Source organism: Gymnodraco acuticeps, unplaced genomic scaffold (assembly GCF_902827175.1).
Source record: "Gymnodraco acuticeps unplaced genomic scaffold, fGymAcu1.1, whole genome shotgun sequence".
Classification (NCBI taxonomy): Eukaryota; Metazoa; Chordata; class Actinopteri; order Perciformes; family Bathydraconidae; genus Gymnodraco; species Gymnodraco acuticeps.
In genome coordinates this window covers 4068535-4092743 of record NW_022989755.1, presented here as the reverse complement: position 1 = coordinate 4092743, position 24209 = coordinate 4068535, and the positions used below count along the sequence as shown (strand labels likewise).

Below are 24209 nucleotides of genomic sequence, written 5' to 3'. Positions count from 1 at the left end.
GATTGATTGATTGATTGATTGATTGATTGATTGATTGATTGATTGATTGATTGATTGTATATACCACCAAATGCATGCTAATGAAATAATGGCCAGCATCACTATGAACTGTCTGAAACCTGGTTCAGTTGAAACAACTAAAAGAACAGTTAGAAATGTGAAATCATGTCTCTATCTTAAAAAAAACAACAACAAAAAATCAGTTATCAAGCCATATCATCAGTGTGTCCAACAAAAGAAAACAAAATACTCACTCAGCTCCAGCTATTCAGGCCATTTTTAGTTAATTTGTCCATGCTTTGAGATGTCCGTTATCAAGAACAACGAGTGGGCATGAATACAAGAGAAACCTTACCTGGATTAGGCACAGGGACTTTGGTCTGCGTCTTGACCTAAAATCTCCTCGACCAATTCAGTGAGTAAATCTAATCGACAAGCCCAATCCTTAGTGACAATGAAAGCAAGTTGTACATTGAATTGCTGTCACATCAAAATAATGTACCAAAGTTTGGTAGATATCCGTGATGGTCATTGAGTATGTCCAGCCCTACTCCAGCATGGGGTCTTGGTGCACTCATGATCTCTGCTCCAGGTAAGGGCCTTTGTTTTGACCCTCTTTTCTCTTGTCAAACCAATTCACCAATACATCTTAATCCATCAAGTACTGGCTCTTGTAAAACCATAACCATACATCCTATAACTTTGACCCTTTTACAGTGTGTTTTCGGTTCATGAAAGGTAATTGTTACATTTTGGTTGACTCAAAATGTGTCGTTCAGCAATCTGCTCCACCCTCGTGTCACCTATCAAAAACCATATCTATAGCCAAAATGCGAAACTCCAGGCTAGAGTCAATCTGAGGCGTTGTTGTATTAGATACCGCTTCTAGCCAAGAAACAGAACTGCAATGCCGATCACTCAAACTGTTTCCTGATTGGGCGTAACACATAACAGAGAGAAGGAATCATGGTGATCACTGGATGCGATCCAACACATTTGTTCTGTGGGGAGTTTGTCTCTCACTTTTCTATAGAATTATTTTAAAGTGAAAAGTTACGACTTCCTTTAACCTGTTAAACCCCGAGCCTGTTTTTCAGGTTTCAGGTTTCAGGCTCGAAAATGACATTCCCAGAACAAATGACCATATCTTCCCTTCTAAAAGGGTTAAATTAATAATCTTTTTTCTCAAAGTAATGATAAACCTGTGAGTTGGATGTAGAAAAGTCAGATTCAATATAGATGTTTTTTATTTTAAAGAAAATTCAGATTGAACATGGTAAAAAACTGTAAATTATAGTGTCCGTCCAAAAAATATTTTGTACTTATAGTGAAAACTAACCTTGGATGATGGGTTAGTAGACTAAAAGCTTTAGGAATCCAAAGTACAACATATAATAAGTACCCTGTATCAAGATTGATGCAAAACAAGTGATATTTGACCTTTTTAGACAGATTTAGCAAAAAAACCCCTCTTCTGGGGCCATTTGGGTGGATTTTCCATATCTCGGGCCCCCCTTGCTCGATTTTGACATGTGACATCTCTTTCTGACAGTCAGAGCCAATGGAATCGAGGGGAACTCCCACATAGTCCTTATTTGGTCATGTGTATGTGTGAGACTGCTGCATCGCCGAGACCGGAAGCAGCAGCTAGCTGTGGTGGCTACCATTAGCAGCTAGCATTTACACTCCGATTTTTACATAAAAATGGAATTATGGATTATAAATTCAATCAGTTTTTTATACATGGACGTTAAGAACCTATGGATTAACAGATTCAGCCGCGTTTTTTCTCATTTTAATGCCATTGAACACGTACTTTGATCAGATTGACAGCTACTTGTGAGACGATCTCCCTAGAAGCTTCGTAAAGGTACGTGTTGTGATGACTGTATTTGCTTCCCCTGTCACGAGTCCGGATCACTCAGTGATGATACTGTATACCTACATAATCTATGGAGTCTCAGCTTTAATCGGATATATTATATGTGCAGCTACGATAAGTAATAAGGGTACTTTTATCTTGAGTTCTGTGCCAATGTCCGTTAGCATTTTTCGCTCAGGGGTAATTTAGATGCTTCTTGTGAGACTTGTGTTTTGTTTTGGTAAACATGGTTTGTATCGGCAGTTAGCTGAGATTATTTCCGTTAATCTGGTATAACACATTAATAGGTTCTTAAATATTAAGATCCCCTGAGACACAGTATCGTGAAAAAAAGACCCAGGGTCCCCGCCGGCGGGGACCTTCGGGCTTAACAGGTTAAATAAAGGTTTAAATTCAATGGGTCAGCTTGTTGTTTTGGATCCAGTATGTTTCTTGCACCATTAAATATTTCTCAATGTGGAGAAAACAAAGGAGATTGTTGTCGACTTCAGGAGAACCTACACCCAACACCCCCACCCACTGATGATCAGTGGTGCTGCTGAGGAGCAGGTGAGCAGCACCAAATTCTTGGGGGTGCACATCACATAGGACCTCTGCTGGACCAACAACACCACGTCAATCACCAAGAAAGCCCAGCAGCGCCTCTACTTCGTCCGTAAATGCTCTCCTTCTACCAAGGCGCCATCGAGAGCATCCTCAGCAGCTGCATCACGGTGTGGTTCGGAAGCTGCACAGCATCCAACCGAAAGACCCTGCAGTGCGTCGTGAACACAGCTGAGAGGATCATCGGTGCCTCACTCCCGTCACTCCTGGACCTCTACAACACCCGTCTCACCCACAGAGCACTCAGCATCGCTGGTGACTCCACCCATCCCTCCACCTGCTCTTCACCCTCCTGTCTTGAGGGAGGAGGTTCCGCAGCCTGAGGTCGAGCACCACCCGACTAAAGAACAGTTTTTTCCACCAGGCTGTCAGGAGGCTGATCTCTCTCCCCTCCCTCCCCCCTGCCCCCACTGGACTATAACACCCCCACACACTCAGACACTCAAATCTAGCACCAGACACTTTTTATGCTGCTATGGACAATCTTGCACTAATGTAAATTCTCATAATATTGAAGTGACTGTTATTTTGTACATATTGATTGTTGTGTTTTTATTTAGGTCTTAAAGGTGGGGTAGGTAAGTTTCAGAAACCGGCTCGAGATACACTTTTTGTTATATTCCATGGAATGCTCTTAACATCCCGATAGCAATGAACAATCGTACAACCAATCCGTTTAGCCGGGTATCTCGTGCCCTCATTGGGCGTGCCGTCATTGGGCGTGCATTGCAGCAGTACTTCAATGACTCGCCAGCAACAGGCGGCCACTTTCACCAGTCTGCTGACGTCATGTGCGCGTTCATGTGTGTTGGAGGAGGTGCTCTGTCTGAAGGAAGGGGCGGATTCTTTTCGGCTGTGTACTTTCAAATTTTAGTGCACTCGAGCCGGTTTCTGAAACGTACCTACCCCACCTTTAATGTGTGCACATGTACAAATGTGTCTTTGACTGTGTATATAAATACATATTGGCACACATATTTTTATATACATTTGTTTTTATATTCGGGATTGTGGGAAACAGTATTTCGATCTCTCTGTCTGTAAAAAACTGGAAGATTGACAAAAAGGTTGACTTTGACTTTGATACTCACTGCAGGACACACACAACCATACACACTAACAAACAAAGAATAATCACATACACCAAGAGATAAAAACATTTTCTATGTATTGTTTATTTGATAGTATGAAGTCATGAACATGTTTTAGAACAAGCTTGGCAGGATTTATATTTCATGTAAATAGTAATACATTATGTACTGAAATACACATGCAGATATACTTCTTTTTTTAAAACCACAAGCTAAAATGACTTGAACTATAGAAGAAAATACAAATGTAAAGCCTTAATAAAAGTATACGTGATTAGTATGATGGAAAATATAAGTGTTTCCATAGCATTTCCACAAAGAAGCTACACTCACAGTTTTCAATATATTTCATGATGCATTTTATGAACTTATTGGACACTACAACATTACATATTAAAGTAATATATTACTATAACTTTACTGTAGGATATATTATGCTAATTGTTGGCATGTCATAACATTATGATAGATATATCATGCAGTATTATTCCAGACACAGGGTTGGTGATTAGATGCAGAAGGTTGTATATAAGGGTGCATAGTTGACAGGAAAAGGACAGCACAGGTAATGGGAGCGCACACAGTTCTCACAAGATCTACAGACTAGAAACAATCACTTGCAGAATTGGAAAATCTCTTAATGTTCAACAATTAAGAGGCTATGCCATTACATTTACAATACTTCTTTGTACGGTTACACCATGAATGATCAAGTGATCCATGCAGTGTTATGAGTGCACATCAACATTAAAGGCAGATTAAAATGTGTAACGTGACATAGCACAATGTAGGAGATTAATTACAATGCATAGCGTCTGCCCATTTTAAGTTAACATTTATAATAGTAATATGGTTGCATACTCTTTATTGAGCATAGCATATCTTGCTGTCATTAATCAGAAATACATTATGATTAATGATTTCCCCCTGTGGGTTCGTGCATTGATTCCTAACAAGTCAGTTCAACCCTCGACCCCCTCTTAAAAAAAACAATGAGTTTTGTTTAAAACGTTGGTTCTGGCCAACCAAACTAAAATACAGATGTGGGACTGAATACAGATGCGTTAAAGAACATGTTAATTGAAGCAATGTCCTAATCAAGTCAGCCTTGAGACAGGTTTTAAAGTTTGTCAAAATGTGTTGCTATGATCAATATAAAGTTTAGATGATCGTTAGTGTTAGGGTTAGGGTTAGTGTTAGGGTTAGGGTAAGCGATTGAGAAATGCTGGATCTGGCCCTGACCTGTCCATCACTGCCTGCACTTGGTGGACTCACAGTTTGAAGCAATAGTTAATGTAGTAGACTGTTTCCCTGTGGATATGATTGGCTTTTGAATTTGTGACACACTTAATCTAGTTTGCCCGAAATACATTTAATCTTAGTTTTGCAAGTTTATTCCACAGATATTTGGCGCCTTTAGTAGAAGAATGTATAATCAATTCTCTCTGGTGACAAACTTGCAAAGATACAAGTCGGTTTAGTCAATGTCAGACATTTTAGGGGGATAAAAAAAACATGTTTTTGAATAGACCCCAATTGTTTACCACTACTCGTATTTTGCATTGATCCATACTGAAAAGATGACAACCAAAAACAGAGCGGACACTGTGACATAGACAAAAAAGAAAATTATGTCCAATTTTTTTGCCACTTTGGTCCAGTAGTCGGGCTTCCTTTCTTCCTTCCTGCTGAGGAACAGAGAGAGTGCTTTCACCGCCTCACTCAGCTCATCTGGGAGCTTCTCCAAGGAATTGGACTCCTCCATCAGTTGGCTTCTTTTGTCCTGCAGAAGTTAGTGGAGTGATCATGGACCATAACAACCATAACAAATTGTCAGCTGTTCAATTTGATATACCAATTTTTGTCAATTGTGGTGAGAATAAAGAGTTGGTTCTGTAAACTATTTTTATACCAAACCGTTTGTTTTAAGGGTAACCTAATTCTCACCTCTTTGGCCACAGACAGCAGTACAGATGGCGGTTCATCAGACACATTACACACACAAGCACAGTGAGTCCATTTCTTCACATCTGAAAGGAAATTGTTGACACAGGACAGCAGCATGTTCAAAATAATGTATTATTAATTGTAGAAGTTTCTTTTTGTATTCCAAACATATGAGTAAATACAATATGACAATAGTTCAAATCCACAGGTTTGAAGAATGTGTTCAGTCTCACCTCCATCATAGTTGCCCTGTTTGTCTCCATAGTCCTCACTCAGGCTGCGGTTTTTATCTGCCTTTTTTTCTTTAGATGCAGAGTCTTTCTCAATCAGATACATCACCAAAATCGTCTCCAGAAGGCTGATCATTATCAAACCGAACATCCCAATGCAGTACACCGCTGAAGAGAAAAGGCAACATCATTAAAGTGGACGAAAGGCAAGCCATTGTTGTTCCCAGGGGCGGACTGGGACTACAAATCAGCCCGGGACTCTCGACCGGCCCACTTCGGTACCGCCGGCCCACCTCGGTGCTGTGACGACCCCTGCCTTGTTATCTCTGGTGTGTGTATGTTCCTTTAAGGTTTTCCCTTTGGTCTATCAACTGGGATTGAGGACACCTGGCGGCCGGTACCAGAGGGTTAAAGGGCCTGAGTGAGACCTGCAATCTCTCTCTGGCAGGAGGACGTAACGCGAAGAGCAGCCACTAGTGCTAGTGACTTATCCGACCGGCCCACATCGTCCGACCAGCCCACGATGGCCAGTCCGCCCCTGGTTGTTCCTGATTGAATTAAATTAAAGTCCAATAAAATAATGACTCTGAGCTGCTTTACCTATAAGCGGTATCCTGTCTGAAGAGGCTGGCAGAATCTCGTTGAGAATAAGCTGCATCACAGTGACAGCGAGCAGCACAGTGACCTTGAAGCTGAGCTTCTCGCCCCCGTGGTCTGAGATCAGGAAGGAGGCCAAGTCCAGACCGAAGAAGAACAGGATGGGCACTAAGAAGTTGGCGATGTAGAGGGCAGAACGCCTCCTCATCGTGATCTGTGATCCAAGATGGAAAAACAGTGAATCTGTTCACTAATGCTGCAATGATCAAAAACAATATTGATTATGGGTTTAAGTTATTTTGCATGCAATATGAAAGATATTGCTCCACTGAAATATGAAGTTAAGTGTTTATATAATTTAGCTATATTTTATATTTTGTCACAGTGGTTAAGGATGACTAAGCGATCACCATCAAAAATGTGCGATTACAATGTATCCAATGAACAACAATGTCAATGGGTTTGCTCTTTTTTATTCTGCTGTTTAGAATGCAAGCTAAATAAAACCAGCAAGTGGAGCTGCAGACATTTTCATGCAAATGTTTGTAGAAATAAATAAAAGTAAAATGTACAACACACTTACAGTATAAATTATAACGTTTTTGTTTTGATAAAAATGTCGGACAGATGTGTTCTTGACTGTCATGCTGATGAAAAGCCACTCAAACTGGTTCCTCATCATTTGGCGTGTCCATTCAGTTACCACTGTACTGTTTTCTATGGCTTCAAACTTCAACTCATCCTCTAAGGTGAAAGTGAAGAAACAAGTTTGAGATGTCTTATCAGGTCAACACAGACTGGTTTGTGCTCATGTGACAATTAGCCTTTAAAGAGATAATTACCACAAACATGCAATCAAACACACAACCTACATATTTGAGATACATGTCTAGAAACTTCTGAAAGCTCACCTGGGTAACCGATAGACTTGAGAGACAAGTTGCAGCTCTGAATATCAAAAGGAAATTTGTAAACTTGCATCTTGCACGTGCTGACCACCATAAGGTCCCTCACATATTCAACGAGATTGTTTGAGTTAATGGTGATAAAGGCATTTGGAACAGCCTTGTCCTTCTCTATCCTGTATGACAACAAACATACATTTTGTTACGACTGGGGCACACACAAAAATGATCGGACCCAAATGCATGACTCCAGACAAAAGATTATTCAAAAAAAGGATTTACTTGTGGTGAAAAGCAAGGTAATACAAAACTCCCAAATGACTTCACAAAAAACTAACTTAGATTCACTGTAGCTCAGAAAACAACTGGCTCACAAGTAACACAAGGGTCGAAACGATCTGGCACTTGGCACAGAGAAAACACAGAATAAATACACACACAAGGGACTACAGGTGCAAACAATAAGGGGGGCAGGTAATCAGGTCAGTTAACACACTGACAGGGTAGGACTACCTGAAATGAGAGAAGAGATTAAAAAGTAAAACAGGAAATGACAGACAATAAAAAAAGGGTTAGCAGACGCAGACTCGACTATATTAACTAAAAAGAGAAATAATACTAACAAATCTGACGAGACACAACGCATTTGTACAAATTATAGCAAACACTTTATGCTTCAAACTGGTTTTTACATTGTGTAATACTTTAATTATTAAAGTATTACACAATGTTTCATTGTATTAAAGTTTAATACAATGAAACATTTATCTAAATTATGATACTATTGTTTAGGTCTGTATTTTCCTAAAATGTTCCCTCATTATTTTAAATATAGAAATACTATCACACACAGTTTAACAATATCACACATCTCTATATCTTAAATATGATTAACCCGGCTCAAGTCAGTTAAGGGGTATTTGCTTCATTGTTTATTGCATTCTAACCACAGCTGTTGTCCACACAATACATTGGTGTAAAAATATAATTGTAAAAAAACAATATTTTTAAACCTTGTTGCATAATTTTTTTTACATCCATATGATTTATTGTGCATGTCCCTCTTAATAATAACAGGCTCCATCCCCATTTACTCTTGTGAGTGTGTGGATTTGTGAGTATGCACAAAAGATTCCAACTTACATCTCTTCAATCATTAGATCTGGCTTCCACAACATATCTGCAGGAACTCTCATCTTATCAAGGCCACCAAAGTGACATGGTTTCCAAAAAATGTGCGGATCTTCCCATTTCTACACAGGAAAACAAGGAAGAAGGGAAGGAAAAAAAGAGAAAAAGACCTTTAAGATGCAATCTACAGCAACTAATTTCAACCTTCAGTATAATAAAGAGTATAGGAAAATCACAAATTGGTTCTCAAAACAAACTCACCATATAAATCCCAACGAAAGAAACGAAAGTCTGGTCAATCTCTCTCTGTAACCGAATAAATGGTGTGAACATTTTTACCACATTAAGGTAGCTGACCTCACATAGGCAAAACTGTCATAAAACATTGCACTTTGAAGTTAACATGCTGACTACCTTCAGCAAGTTGAAAAGAAGTAAAAGCTCCTTTGTAAACCCACTTTGTGATTTCGCTGCATTAACGGGATCACACTAAGCAAAGCCCCAACGATGTTTCTTCAACATTTAAGGTAGCATTGGGGGAGAAATTGATTAAAGGTATTATTTTTGGGTTGACATCATTTTTGTGGACACTTTGTCGCACTATTCTGACTTGTTTATGCTTCCTTCAATAGTGCTAGTATATAGCTGTTTCCTAGAGATACTATGTACAAGTACTGATCTGGTACAAATCGTACTATGACGCTCTCCCTGCGGTGATCCGCAACATCCCCACTCTTGACGCCTTTAAAAGGGCCTTCAAGTCCCACCTGTTTGCCAAGGCCATCGGCTCCTAATTGATTTGTTGTTTTGTCTGTCTGACTGTTTGTCTGACTTTTTTTTTGGTTTGTTTTATTCCTGTTTTTTCTGTAAAGCGACCTTTGGTCCCCTGAAAGGCACTATATAAGTGTTATTATTATTATTTTTATTATTATTATTATTATCAGTCAGGAAGAATTGCATGCTATATTGAAATGTATGCTGAGCTGTTTTTTGAGAGTCTTTTGTTCTTATTAAACTATCTTATCCTATATTTTGATTTGACTTTACTGATTGCTTTTTTGGCTTTCATGTGTATTACCGTGTGTTTGTACGGTTCAACTGTTATCTTTGTTTTTGTTGTTTTTGACTGCTTTCCAAAGCAAAAAAAAAAGATTATCCTCAAAAGAAAAGAAAAAGAAAAGTTGCACTTACCACATCTAGAATTGCCATAATTGACATTTGGACATAGACCCATGTTTCTTTTTTGTAGTCGTTGACAGGTCGGATCAACTCCTTGGTTTTGTTCCGATTTAGGAAGTTTAAAACATCTTCATATGTGAACTTCTTTTCTATTGGGTGGACATAAAAACAATATCTCTATCAGCGAGTTACTTCTTTATAGGAAAAAACGATAAGGAAATCCAGACCTCAGTTTTTTATTCATCGATCTCTCTCTTGCTCTCATCGTCATCTCTCTCTTTACTCCTCTCTTCTCTCTCATCTCTCTCTCTCTCCTCTCTCTCTCTACTCTCTCTCTTTCTCTCTCTCTCTCTTTCTCTCTCTCTCTCTCTTACTCTCTCTATCTCTCTCTCTCTTTCTCTGTCTCTCTCTCCTCTCTCTCTCTCTCTCTCTCTCTCTCTCTTCCTGTCTCTCTCTGTCTCTCTCTCTTTCTCTCTCTCTCTCTCCTCCCATGTCCTTAACCAACTGATTATGGGCGTTCACTCATTCAGTTAAACCAACAAGATGTTGCCATGATATCCATCAGGCAGTCAGTAGTTGCTGTCCGTCAATTTAGCCTATTTACCACACCCTATTTATCAACATACTGTACCTGATGCCCACTTTGAGCTCATCAAATGACCACTCCTCATCACACACAGAGCTTCAGTATCTTCCTCATCTCATCATCACCACCAGGTTTTAGACTCCACAGTGGGTCAGTACTCTACTTACAGCTTCACCACCCCCTTAAAATATCTGGTATCATTTACTCATCCTTCTTGTTGACTAACTTGCCACTTAGAAATAAGTCTTGTCTTATCTGTTGTAATATCCAGTGGTTGTGGACACTGAAAGGTCATCATTAGATGGGTGTCGGCAGGACAGCAGGGATCTGTGTCATCAGTCCACTAATCACTTTTAAATGTGAGCATTTTACCAATTATTTTTTTACATTTAAATGAGGCTCTCCATTTGAGGTCCATCTGCTCCACCTTGTCAAAATGCTTCAACGTCAGACCTCATACATTCAACAAACCAAGTTTAGTTTCTTTATATAAGTGTTCTGATTACGGTTCACACCAGTAACATATCTATCAGTTGTATTACCTTGTGACAAAAACTGCGTTAAACTTATCCAGTGAAGTGTATTCATTTTTAAAGAGTTATATTAATAAAGTAGAAATAGAATAATTACTGTGTACTTACTCTTACTGTCATGATCACATGGTCCTCTCTCAATGGAGCGTTGGCCATTAAGCCTTTGTTGTTCCAAGTTATTGATTGTTTTTCCACCTGACAGAAAAAAGTATACAGCTCTACATTCGATATTATTTCCATGCACACACACAAACTGCTTTCCCACAAAACATTTTAAACTGCATCTACAGATATTGTTTGGTTTAAATTATTTTGAGATATCAATCTCCTATATGGTTTACCCATCAAAGAAGGTAAATGGGATTTGTGGAGCTCACTTCACTGTCAAATAATGGTTATGTCAGACATCATGCATTCTCAACAAATTAAGTTTCTTTATATCATTCAGTTTTTATTGTTCACACCAGTAACATATCTATCAGTTTAATTAAACAAAAAAGTCATTTGAATTATATAATGCAGTAAACAGACAAGTGTATTATTTTTCAAGACTTCTATACGTATAATAAAAATAGAGCAATACATAATTACTGTAATTTGTTGTGTTTTTTCCTTTACACACCATTGTTATTGTCGTCCTTTGAGTTATTGTTGGTACTTCCACCTGACGGAAAAAAGTATACAGCTTGAAAAGTGATTCAATTGAAGCAGGTTAAAGTGTTGTGTAACTGTTAGGAACTTCCACCTGACAGAAAAGAGAATAGAGCTCTACATTTAATGTTATGTTCATGCACACAAATGGTCATTTTTAACAAAAGCAACTTCTCTTCCCAGGGACATACCTGCTACTCTGAATAATCCACATACTATGTTGGAAAATTATGAAAGAGTTGGAAAATTGTGTTTTTTGTAAATAGATGTTGCTTGTAGTATCATCCTTTGTTCCTTTATTATGCTGCATCACAAACAAACCTTCATTCCCCTCAATGATATTGGAGTGGCAACAGAGAAGTCCCACCTGCATGCAACATATAGAATTCTCCCAGCTTACCTGTGAGGAGGAGCAGAAAGAGGAAACCGGTAAACATCCTGACTGGGAGAGTTCAGCAAAGTAAATGAGCATCCCTGTCCTCTCTGTGTTTTCTGGGAAGGTTTTTCTAGTCGTAGAGATGATATCTCTACTAGAAGAGGGACGGGCAACTGTTTGACCAAATTGTCTCTTTTTTTACTGAGTAGTCTAATGATAGAAACTCGCTAATGCAGCAAGGCTTCCAGGAACTGCCAACCATTTCAACACCCAGCCCTCTGTGGTTAAATCAATTTGGATGTCATAAAATGAGCTGTTTGATTCTTGCTTCCGCTGTTGCGGCTGTTTGTTTTCCAAAGTAAAGTATTTAATTGTCAGAGCTGCTTTTGGATGCAAGAAACTACAATTTACATTTAAAATAAACAACAAATAATCTCCGATGTGACTGATTACTGTGTCAAGCTTTTCCACCACTTCTAGGCACAGTAATGTCTTTATTCTTTGTAGACTTACAATCAATGCTTTTGATTAAGTTGCGAGTTGGACCTGAATAGTTTGACAATACTATTTGTTTATTATGGCCATCACAATATATCTGAATTTATATATTGATTAAATTATGGATGATCCAATCCTATTGATACAAAGTGAATACATCCTTTCATATAATCTAAAGAGGTGTAATGCATTTCGGTGCAGTAATCTGTTAGCATTTTTCGCTCGTTGCTAATTCAGAGGCTCAGCGTTAGCATTGTGGGGTTTTTAAAAAAAATAAAATTAAAATGATCAGTTAGATGAGTTTCTTCCCGTTACATGGATATAAAACATTCATAGTTTATTAAATGAACATGCCCTCAGACACTGTTTCCTGCAAGATGTTGCGGGAGGGCCCCGGTGCCGGGGTCTCTCGGGCTTAACAGGTTAATAACAACTTTTCTTTACTGTCATATAGTATTTTATACCTGTTTTTCATTTATTCTTTTATTTTTTAACTATAATGATCATATAAAGGTGTGCCTTTACCTCACTGAGCTGAGGTTATCAGAGCCGCTCAGTCTTTCAGGAGAGAGCTCTCTAAAGCTTCCCCAAGCAAACGCTTGCCTCGGGGAGGGAGAAAAAGAGTCACAACGGAGAATAAACAGAAGGGAAACCATGTTAACCATGCAAGGGAAGTCTTCTTCGCTGCTTTTGTGGCAGACTACAGCGCGACTTACAGGCCTGGCATATGTACTCCAGAGCTTTCGAGCGGCAAAGGCCGGCCGTGGCCCAACCTCTCATTCCCCTGATAGGTGGAGAATTGACCACTAAGCGGAGCACCACTTTTGTGACGTAGAAAATAATTCAAATCTGGATCAGTCTGTATCAGATCCGTTGCAGCCTCGTTTTTAGAGATTTGGGTATAGAGGAAAAGATAGAGGGTTGTATTTTCTGACACTTGGTGAGTTCCCTGACACACCGGGGACACATATTCATGTATAAAAGACGTACAAGAGTGCATTTAGCATGATAGGTCCCCTTTAAGTTGCAAAGTGGTCCAGAGTAATTTAACAAAACCATATGTGTATTTGATGTCAACAGGGTTGGGTTGTAACGGAATACATGTAACGGCGTTACGTAATCAGAATACAAAAATCAAGTAACTGTATTCAGCTCGCGTTACATTTGAAAAACGAGTAATCTGATTACAGTTACTTTCGTAAACCTGAAGTGAATACATTTTGGATTACTTATTGGAATTATTGGTGGAAAGATTTCCTCACAACATTTAATATTCATTACTAAAGGTACAGCCGAATCATCAAAGCCCACAAAACCTATTACCGCCGCAGATCGCGGGTCCGCTCAGTGAAACAATAACAACGAAACATGGAGGAACAAAAGTATGCGTTTAAATCGTGTGTGTGTGTTTGTAGAGGTGTGTGTGGTTAAAACACATCAGCCACACCGCTCTTTAGCCTTTCTAATGATTCTGAAGGTAAACACAGTGAAGGCGGTGCGTGAAAGGCGGTGCGTGAAAGGCACTGCACGCTCCTCTTCTCAGAGGCTGAGTTAACCCTCCCGCTGCCTCCTGGTGCTGCAGAGATTTCATGAAGTGAAGGAGGTTTTCCTTCTATAAAACAGCTGTGGGCAGCAGATACTGTGAGAGTCACAGACATGAATCACATAGATCAAGGCAGACTGGTGCACACACTCTCCTGTTTTGCCAATCCGGTGCTTGAACAAATATAGCTCTACACCCCTGGCCGAAATGTCCTTAAAATGAAGTCCGAGTTCGACATTTTAATTCATGTGCTGCAGAAGGCGACACGCCCGTTCTAAGCCGTGTCCCTCACTCCTCACATCCCAAGCTGCATCCCCAAAAAGTGTATTATGTTGTTACATCGTTTCAGATGTTATGTTTCAATTGTGCTCTTGATAAGCCATTAAAACAGTAGAAACACGTTCAGTTTCCTTTTGCTTTTTGTGTCTCCTGTACACCAAAACATACCCATCTATCTGTGATGGAAAAAGAAAGTAGGCCTAATGCAAAAGTAATCTAAAAGTAATCTGATTACTTTTTTAAGACACGTAACTGTAACTGTATTCGGATTACTTTCAGAGCCATGTATTCAGAAATCAGTAACTGATTACATTTACAAAGTAACCCTCCCAACCCTGGATGTCAACTACAATGTCTCTGAATGTATATATTATTTCAATGATCAACAATCCAATCTCATTGATGCAAAGTGAATACATTTTAACAATCATGTTATAAGGTGTAATATGCAGTACAAATGCTCCAAGGGGGGCAGCATTGCCGGCAGCTGAATTTATGTATTCAATAAATGAGAACACAATGCAATTTATGTAAACACATATTTCCAAGGCACTACTTTATAATTATTGGGATAAACAGGTTTGAAATCATTCCAATGTATACTATAGGACAGTAACCAAAAATATCCTTTAAAACTGGAGAGATAAAAAAAACTGCATAAATAAATAAATGTTAAAGGTGACATGTCATGCTTTTCCGGTTATTGCCCGTCCCCTTGTGTGTTATGAAGGTTTTTATGCATGTAAACAGTCTGCAAATTCAAAACCCTCAAAGTACACCCTGTAGCGAGTAAACTCTAACACAGAAAATACCTCCCCCAAAAGCCTCGTTGGAGATTTCTCAGTTTCCATTGTTTACTTCCTGCCCCGTGTGACGTGGCTGCACCGTGCAACGTCACTTCTTCGGCCAGTCGACCATATTAAGTGTCGTAAAACCTGCTTCTTTTCAAAGCTCTATCCAGTCATGTCGCGGAGGGTCTGTTGCCTGTATTGTGTGGAGAAATCCACAATGTTTGCAGTACCGAAGGCAGAACCACGACGAAGTCAGTGGTTGACATTCCTTTTTAACACTGTTCCAGCTGATTTACCAGCCGGTACTGTTGTGTGTGCGCGGCATTTCACGGACCTTAGCTTCGGACATGCTGTAAAGCTGATATTGGAGGACGATGCTGTTCCTACTTTGTTTGGACCAGCGGGAGATTTGGGTACACAACCTGTAAGTATTCATTGTGGTTTGTGTATTTATTCTGTTTAAAACAAACAATGTATCTACCACGACTCTGTAAATGCTATGCTAATACTATGCTACCGAGGTAAACACGAGGGCTACCTAGCATTCCCAGACCTCAACACCGATGTTAGCACATGGCCTTACATGTATCTCATAGCAGGAGAATGTCTGCAAACACACACGAAATACTCATAGACAGTATACTCTGGGTGATTTAACCGTACGGTCAGTAATTACAGTTGCCGTTCGTGTATTCTACCGAGCTACCATTAATAAGCTAAGCTAGAAGCTCTAACCTAGAGATGTTATGAAAAAACATTGTTTTCATGCCAGCTACAATGAATGACCGAACGTAGCAGACTAACTGTATAATATTGCAATTGTAAGATGTTCTTGCTAAGCCTAGACTAGCTGTTAAACTGCATATTAGGTTAGCATATTAGCTGGCAAGCTAACTGTGTTGATTACTGATAGATAATCATAGCTGGAGAATTTCGTCTGCAAACACACACGAAATACTCAGATACCAGATACTCTGGCTAATGTACGGTCAGTCGCCAAACATAATTAAATTGAAGTTGGCGGTCCTAGCAGCTATGCTACTGAGCTACAAAGAGTCTGAAATATTACGCTACATGGGAAAAGGTAGCAGACTATCTGTAGAACATTGTAATTGTAAAAGTGTTGCTTTTATGAAATTGACTGTTTTCCTCGGATACAAAATTAATTGTATGAATACTATGTGTATCTTTCTTAGAGTACATCACAGCAGGAACACAATACCCACCGCTCCAGTACAGTCGGATGTCAAACAGACCGTCCACAGACTGTTTGTGTGGGAACTCAGAGGGTTGAGACACGGTCTGTGGGAACACAGACAGTGGAATGTAAAGTGTCCGCCATTTCTGTTGCTACACAGTTGGCCCGGGGAACACTGAAATCGGCCCACGTGAGAAGCAAAGGTAGACTATAACACTGACAAATCACAGATACATTACCTTAATTGTGCTTTTATTACATGTACAGCACTTGGGCTCGACCAAAAATCGTTTTCAAATGTGCTCTATAAATAAAACCTTATTTGATATTATTGTATATCACAGAAATACTGTTATGTTGACTACAAGAAATACAGTGCTGTTTGTAGTTTGTACATTTTTCATGAATTAATCTGTCAGATGTACACAAGTTGTTGGCCTTTTACAATGTATTAGTGTCTTATCTAATGTACATAGTATTTATGCACTTTTCCCTTTTTTATTAACAGGCATCCAGGCCACGGTGTCTTTCAAAAGTGTTGGCACTAAAACTTCCACCTACACAGAAATCCCCTTGTCCTCTACACCAATAAAGGGCCCAGGATTGGGACCTAGCAAGAGACCTCGACTAGAGTTGGAGCAGGAACAAGGAGAGACTTCGATTGAATTTGAAGAGACTCTGGATTCGAGTTACCACCCTGATGATACTGTAGAAGAATCTGACGTATCGTAAGTTTGGTATATTTGGTACACATTACTATTACTGTTGTTCAGAGTTGACATCTAAAATGTATTGTTAATTTTGTTTTGTTACATTAGACTTCAGACACGATCCACGCACAGTGACGCAAAGTACATTGTGTTTGAAAGCTGCCTCGGACAGCTGTTTGAAAAATTTCCGTTTTGTAAGATGGACTGTGATGTCCAAAAACGAAAAATTTGACTTTTGTGGCGTTCAAACAGCGTTGTCCAAACTGCACTTACTTCAGACAATGGGAGAGCCAGCCCATCATTGGAAGTACCCCGGTTGGCAACTTACAATTATCTGCTGCTACATACTTCACTGGTGCTTCCTTCTTCCAACTAAAAAAGGTATTTTTACCATCTTACGCATATGAAAAATGACAGAAGTGGACTTTTTCAAATACTTGTCCTGTTTTTCTATTTATTCATAGATATGCAGAGCCATGCAGCTGGAGATCTTCCAGTATGAGACCTTCAGGAGGCATGCTAGGCATTAGCTGGAGCCTGCTATTATCCACAAGTGGAAAACTGATCAGCTGAAGATTTTCCAGCAACTACACCACCAGGGGGGAAAGGTCACAGTTGCAGGAGATATGAGAGCAGACTCTCCAGGTAAGCAGAAACAGACAAGACAGTCTAGTGCCAGAGTTACTGGTGTATATTACAATTCATCTACTTATCCATTGAAATTCTGTTGAAAAGTCTTGAAACCTCCTGTATTATATTTTCTTCAGGCCACTCAGCTAAGTTTGGGAGCTACACACTAATGCACCTGGGAAGCAACACCATTGTGGACTTCCAGCTTGTTCAGGTGGGATTCTCTTTCTGGGTGTAATTTTAGGCGTGCTGGCTGTTGATGCTGAACACTGAATTACACTGAATTATCTGTACAATGAAAGAATAAAAGAGAAATGAATAAGTGTATACAAATAATTAATTATTATATGAATGTTATATTTTTCAGTGTACGTGGGTGAGCTGATGAGGCTGGTGTTTGAAGAAGTCTTTGAGGACCCAACACCCTTTGTGGAGGAGATGAATAAAATCAACATCAATCCACTCAATTTGACAGGCCCTCAAAGGAGGAAGTGGTAGCCCGCCATGTCTCACGTTTTAGTCTAGGGGCGGTCGGAAGCCCACGTACTGTCCAGCCAGATCAGGGAACTCCTGGCGTATCCGGCGGACCACACACGACGGGATGACCACTGTGATTCCTCGTCCCAAAAAGCCCCAGCACCAGCTTACGAAGCTGCGATAGGCCAGATGCCTAAAACGCCTATAAGAGGAGGAATGGATGATAACATATATGTGCTGTCCTGTTTTTCACCCTTACCCTCTGGCTGCTTGAACAACTGAATTTCCCCACAGGGATTAATAAAGGTCCATCTTATCTCATACAGTGATCATGTGTATATATAACACATGATCAATTTGTACATTTATCAAAATAAAGTTTGATGGAACTACTTGATAGCCTTTCTTCCCTGAATTATTTGCTCCTAGATCATTCATATATAGCAAACCATTATTTGATTTTTCATTTATTTTTATTTTATTTTAGTTTATTATAGCTAAAAATAACTTACTCTTCTTCAGTTCTACGCCTCAAAGGTCCATAATCAAACCGATAAATATTGTGGAGATTCTGCAGGGTGTAGGGATTGAGGCAGTTTGGTTCTAGTCCGGGGTGGTCAACCATGCACACAATGGGTTCTGGGACTTGGTGCATTCGTGTTAAAACCTATAGGAGGATAAGATATTTGTAACATAATACGTTTAGCAATTAAATCCAACTATGGCGAGGATTACAAAATAAACATTCAATTACTATAGAATAAATAAAAGGGCATATAGTCTATTGACTTGACAAGTATGTATGGTGTATATAATGTTGTGTGCTACTGTTGGTGTTTTTGTATTTGTTGTGGTGACACCCTGTTTTGACCATAATTCACCTTTGGTATAGTGTTGCCACACGGACCCTTTAGTGTGTGTGCTCTTAGGTTTAGCTTGTCATTCCTAGCTTGTCAGACAGCAGACATGTATTTTACCTGATTCTAAACACACCGCCCCCGACTCCCTTTCATCGGCACTACACTGTCACCTTTCTAATCTCCCTGCAACAGAGGTTTTCCACCTCGGTAGGCATTACTGCGCAGTTTCCACACGTGCACCTAAATAACAGTTGGAAAGTTTGGTTAGTCAGCGGACACACTTGTTACTGTGATGTAGATAAATGATGAAGTTCTAACATTACATCTGAAATGTAGCAGCTATACAAAATTAAAACGTTCCACTGTGAAACCGCCTGCTGTATTCTTGTTTGGGACGGTGGATCAGGTCCATCACGGTCCGTTTCACTCTCAGGGTCGGACTCCGGTTCGTACATATATGGCTTTACTGACGCGATTTCATTTCTGCTACTCCGCTCAGAGCCGAAAAAACACCATGGGCTAAGTGGGCTAAGTACCCGCTAAACCACTTTACGGCAGATGTCAACAGGGGCAGAGCCTCTCTGGTGGTTGACAAATCAGAACAGAGGGGCCGAGCTGACCAATCGGAGCACACTGGGCTCACAGGGAGGGGGGGCAAGAGCTGCAACGAGCCGTTTAGTGGAGAGAGTGAATACACGTAGTTTACAGAGATGCTGTATGCGAAACAATGTGAGTTTGGAAAATTGCACAGTATAAATCTATTCTAGTAGACATCAACAATGGAATTATGATCAGTGGAAATGGCCATGACATGTGACCTTTAAGGTAAAATAAGATATGAATGAACAACACAAATAAAATAAGTTACATTAATTTGTTATTGGCTATGGTAGGTTATTGGTTATGTTCACATACTTATTTGATTACATCCACTTTTCTAAGATGACAACAGAGACTTTCGACCCAAACCCAGCTGTTGACTTGTGGATGCAAGCAGCTAATCGCAGACTCAACCAGAGAGAAAGTAGCAGGCCTACATCATCAGCTACCATGTCTGACAGAGAGGAAGACAGTGAGGAGAACAGTCAGGAGGGTAGTGATGATAGCTTGTGACTGGTCGTGCTAATGTTGTCTTGTGTTCACCTCTGCATGTGTGTTCTGTGTTCACCTCTGCATGTGTGTTCTGTGTTCACCTCTGCATGGGTGTTCTGTGTTCACCTCTGCATGTGTGTTTAGTGCCGTGTGTCTGGCAAATAAAGTCAAGACCCCCTCAAAAGTTACGGTTTATTTCATTTTAAGGATGAGCACCAAGCAACATCTCCAGGTGCTCCTTTGAGAACCAGGGCAAAAAAGTTATGTGCACCCCTGTTTATAACCTCCTTTAGCTCAGGAACCACTGGACCTCCCTAACCGAAAGGAGAGGAGAAAATGCTGCCCCACAATGCATTGCAGCCGCAGCATTTGCCGTCACTCAATTGATTGATTGATTGATTGAAAAGTTTATTAACAGCTTGTATATTGGGTACAGTACAGTACAGCTCAAAACATACAATTGTTAAGGGGATGCAGACCAGAGAAAGACTTTCGTCTTGTTTACATCAGGGTCCCCCATTTCCAATTCATCATGTCATTTAAGACATATAAGACATATTTGACATACAGATGGCTTATTTACAATTTACATACAGGTGTTTTTTTTTTACATACAGATTGCTTGTTTACAATTTTCATTTTAGATTTCGTTCTAATACATCCTAACCGGACATTTAAGACATACCAAGTCTACAGATATACAGTTAGTAACAGAGTCTAAAATGCGAGTATATACATAGATGGGGGGGGGGGGAAGCTGTCCATTGAACGACAGGTTGAGATTTGTACCATTACCGGGGCCAGTTTTGCAATGCTCTCCCCCGAAGGTGCTCTTTAAGAGAGGTTTTGAAGGTAAGTATAGTTTTACTTTCCTTTACAGTTGTGGGAAGAGCGTTCCACCTTGATGTGGCATAATTGCGAAATGTGTATTCCCCCTTTTTTGTGCCAAATCTGGGTTTCACATGATTTGTGGAGCTCCCTCTGGTGTTATGATCATGGTATTCCTTGACCTTTGGGAAGAATTTTGACATGTACATGGGTACCATAGAGGTGTAGTGGATCTTGTAGACCAGGCCTATTGCAAGTAGCTGTACTCTGTCGTCTACTCTAAGCCATCCTAGGTTGTCAAAGTGGGCAGAGGTGAGGTGGGTTCTAGATGAAAGGTCAAGCAGTAGTCTGACCAGTTTATTTTGCGATGTTTGAAGTTTTATTTTTAGCGCCTTGGAGGTGCTATGGTACCATGACGTGCAAGCATAGTCATAGTACCCTTGAATGAGTGCTCCTGCCAGAGTTTTCAGGGTGTTTTTGTTTACCAGAGAGGAGATCCGGTATAGGAATCTAGTTCTTTGATTGACTTTTTTTATTACATTGGATGCCATTTTGTCACAGGAGAGGTTTGCCTCAAGAATAGATCCTAGGTATGTAATTTCCTTCTTACTTGTGACAATAATGTTGCCCACTGCAACTGAGAAGTCGTCGGATTTGCTGAGATTATGTTTCGAACCGAAGAGAATGGACTCTGTTTTACCCAGGTGTAATGATAATCTATTATCGGCGAGCCAGGTGCAGATTCTGCCGAGCTCGGAGCTGAGGGTTTTTTCAACCTGCAACCTGTTCCTGTCAGAGACCAGCAGGGCTGAGTCGTCCGCGAACAGGAACAAGTTGCAGTCACATGCTGATGACATGTCATTTACATAAAATAGGAACAGTAACGGACCTAATATGCTTCCTTGTGGAACACCACAGCTCACTGGGAGGGGGGGGGACAGAGTACCGTTTACCTCCACCATCTGTTCTCTCCCCTCCAGGTAGGATTGCATCCAGCTCACCGATAGTTTATCAAAACCAATTGCTTTTAGCTTGTCAATCAGAATGGGGTGATTGACAGTGTCGAAAGCCTTTTGTAGGTCCAGCATCACCATGCCGCAGTACTTTCCCTCGTCCACCTCTTGTTTGATGAGGTCGCTCAAATAAAGAAGGCATGTGTCAGTGGAGTGGGATGTTCTAAAGCCAGATTGAAATTCATAGATTAGTTTCTTTTCCGTGAGGTACTTTTCGACCTGTTCATATACTATTTTTTCCTGACTTTCGAGATGGAGGTAAGTATAGAAACAGGGCGGTAGTTGCCTGGGTCCAATTTGCTGCCCTTTTTGTGCAGGGGGGTTACTCTTGCAATTTTGAAGTCTTTGGGTACTTTTCCCTGTTTTATGGAGAGGTTAATTATGTGAGCTATGACTGGTGAGATGGCGGTTGCTGTGTCTCTGAGGAATTTGGAGGGGATATTGTCATGGCCAGTGGCCTTGTTAGGTTGGAGGGCGCTCAGCTTAATGAGTACCTCTGCTGTTGTTACCCTTGCTAGACTGAAATCATCTTTGCGTACCCCTAGGTTTTTGTAGTAGGTCATGATGTGATCTACTCCAAAAAGCCCTGAGTGGGAGGGTAATTTATTTACAAGAGTTGTGGCTATGTTTGTGAAAAAAAATGTTCAAGTATTTGGCCACATCCAGTTTGTCTGTGATGAGCCTGTTATCTGTCTTTATGTTTAAGTTAGAAAATCTCGTTTTGAGTTTTTTTACTGCAGCCAAGCTGGTTATTGAGTAATTTCCAAAGTTCACGGGGTTTATTTTTGTTTTCCTCAGTTTTGACATTGATGAAATTCTTTTTGGCAGTTTTGATCATGGAGCTTACGTCATTTCTTAGTCTGTTTCTTTCAATTTTGAGTTCAGTCACGTGGGCCTGGAGTTCACTGCTCGTGCTTTTGGAAAGCATTGACTGACTTTTATGAAACTCAGAGCATTTTTTTGTCTCTGGTTTTCATGGCGGTCAGTATGCCGGAGTGCATCCACGGCTCAGCGCGATTTTTTACCCTGGTTGTTCTTAGGGGGGCCAAATCATTGAGTATTGCAGAGAATTTGTTTTTGAAACCAAGCCATGTTTCTTCAACTTGTGTACCACTGAGCTCATCTGACCACTGAGCTCATCTGACCAGTCCAGGCTCTCCAGTTCTAGGTTAAAGGCCTCGCTAGAGTAGTTTTTGAGGTCTCTAGATATGACTGTTTTGTGACAGCCGGCCCTTTGTTTTAGCTTTTTGCGGGTACAGAATATCATATAATGATCACTTAACCCGCATGCTATAACCCCTTTACTGGAGATCCTGGACTTGTCAGAGGTCAGAATGAGATCAATGGTAGTTTGTGTTGTTTCACATACCCGGGTGGGTTGGGTGATTAGCTGGCTGAAGCCGTGCAGATCACAAATCCTACTGAAGGACTTGAAGACGGACGTGTCTTTACGTTGCATATCCGTGTTCCAGTCTCCAATAATAATTGTCTCTACATCCCCCACATCAGCCAAACACCCATCTAATGTATCATAAAAGTCACTCTGTTCCGGTGGTCTATAGATTGTCCCGACTATTACAGATTTAGCATTGTCAAAAATAATTTCAACCCACACAGATTCAATATTTTCATGATGCAGGTCAGTACGGTTTTTGAAATTGGTGTCTTTATGTATGTACATGCAGACACCACCTCCATTCACGTTCCTGTCCCTTCTCACTACAAGATAATCTTCAATTTCAATCTCTGAATCTGTAATGGAATTGTCCAATTTGGTCTCAGAAAAGCATAATATGCTTGCCTTACCGTTCATGAATAGCTGCCTGAGTTCAGCCAGTTTGTGTCTCAGGCTGTTAGTGTTCAGATGAAAAATATGCAGTCCATTTTTGTTGCTTAAATGCACAATGTCGTCAGTTTGCAGATATTTGTCTTTGTCCGTTACAGCAACCGGCTTGTCGTGGTGGGGTGGTGGGGGTGGTGGTGGTGGTGGTGGGGGGAGGGAGGCTCCGTTGTAGCTTTAGCCGTTGATATGCTAGCAGGGTGGCTAACAACATGGCTAACAACATGGCGGATATTTGTTCCCTCGGATCTCGGTTCTCTTCCTCTCGTCACTGCCTCATGCGTGTCTGTCTGCCGAGGCGTCCCCGGGGGAATCTCGAAGTATCCGTTAATTCCTCGGTCTCCGCTGTCTCCACGGTCTCTGTTGTCGTCGCGTAGTTGTTGTTGCAGCGGAAGAGATGCTAGTTCTGATGCTAATTGAGATGCTAGCCCCTCGAGCCTGCAGGACTGGCTTCTTGTCTGCACCGGGCCCGGATTCAGATGGATGTCTCCCGCTAACAATAAGACCAAGACGATCATACTTCTTCGGTCTAGTTTGCCTGACGGGGGTAAGTACTTTCGCGTCGGGTTTGAAGTTAATAAGGCATGAATGCTTGCACTTCCAAAAGCGAGGTGTTTCCTTTCACAGCCGTTGAGAAGGTAAAAGTCATTGTGGTTCATTGTATCCCCTCTTTCATTACTCTCCTTCTCTAAGTGATGTTGCCTCATTGATGAGTTGAGGTAGGAGTCCATAATCCATA

At 40.5% G+C, this 24209-nt stretch overlaps 2 protein-coding genes across 6 annotated transcripts; one reads left to right on the top strand and one right to left on the bottom strand.

Annotated features, from left to right (window-relative positions):
* Positions 1 to 3706: 3706 nt before the first annotated feature.
* On the bottom strand, positions 3707 to 10918 carry LOC117544973 (5-hydroxytryptamine receptor 3A-like). Its single transcript, XM_034214543.1, has 10 exons — positions 10793 to 10918; positions 9578 to 9714; positions 8648 to 8692; positions 8399 to 8508; positions 7262 to 7431; positions 6934 to 7094; positions 6354 to 6564; positions 5757 to 5921; positions 5524 to 5606; positions 3707 to 5359 (listed from the first exon to the last, which is right to left on the bottom strand). The coding sequence occupies exons 2-10, from the start codon at positions 9602 to 9604 to the stop codon at positions 5123 to 5125; spliced, it is 1209 nt and encodes a 402-aa protein (XP_034070434.1). The 5' UTR covers positions 9605 to 9714; positions 10793 to 10918; the 3' UTR covers positions 3707 to 5122.
* A 4037-nt stretch (positions 10919 to 14955) lies between these two features.
* On the top strand, positions 14956 to 19067 carry LOC117544944. Of its 5 annotated transcripts, XR_004568743.1 has the most exons (7): positions 15574 to 15613; positions 15907 to 16223; positions 16529 to 16748; positions 16839 to 17111; positions 17195 to 17375; positions 17498 to 17574; positions 17728 to 19067. XR_004568743.1 is itself a non-coding variant. In XM_034214491.1 (6 exons), exons 1-5 carry the CDS (start codon positions 14995 to 14997, stop codon positions 17258 to 17260), a joined length of 846 nt encoding a protein of 281 aa, XP_034070382.1. In that variant the 5' UTR covers positions 14956 to 14994; the 3' UTR covers positions 17261 to 17375; positions 17728 to 19067. The 5 variants fall into 5 exon arrangements, 1 of the variants encoding a protein (XP_034070382.1); XM_034214491.1 differs by lacking the exons at positions 15574 to 15613; positions 17498 to 17574 and adding an exon at positions 14956 to 15246 and having other exon boundaries at positions 16019 to 16223; positions 17009 to 17111; XR_004568745.1 differs by having other exon boundaries at positions 15604 to 16223; positions 16983 to 17111.
* The last annotated feature ends 5142 nt before the right edge of the window (positions 19068 to 24209 follow it).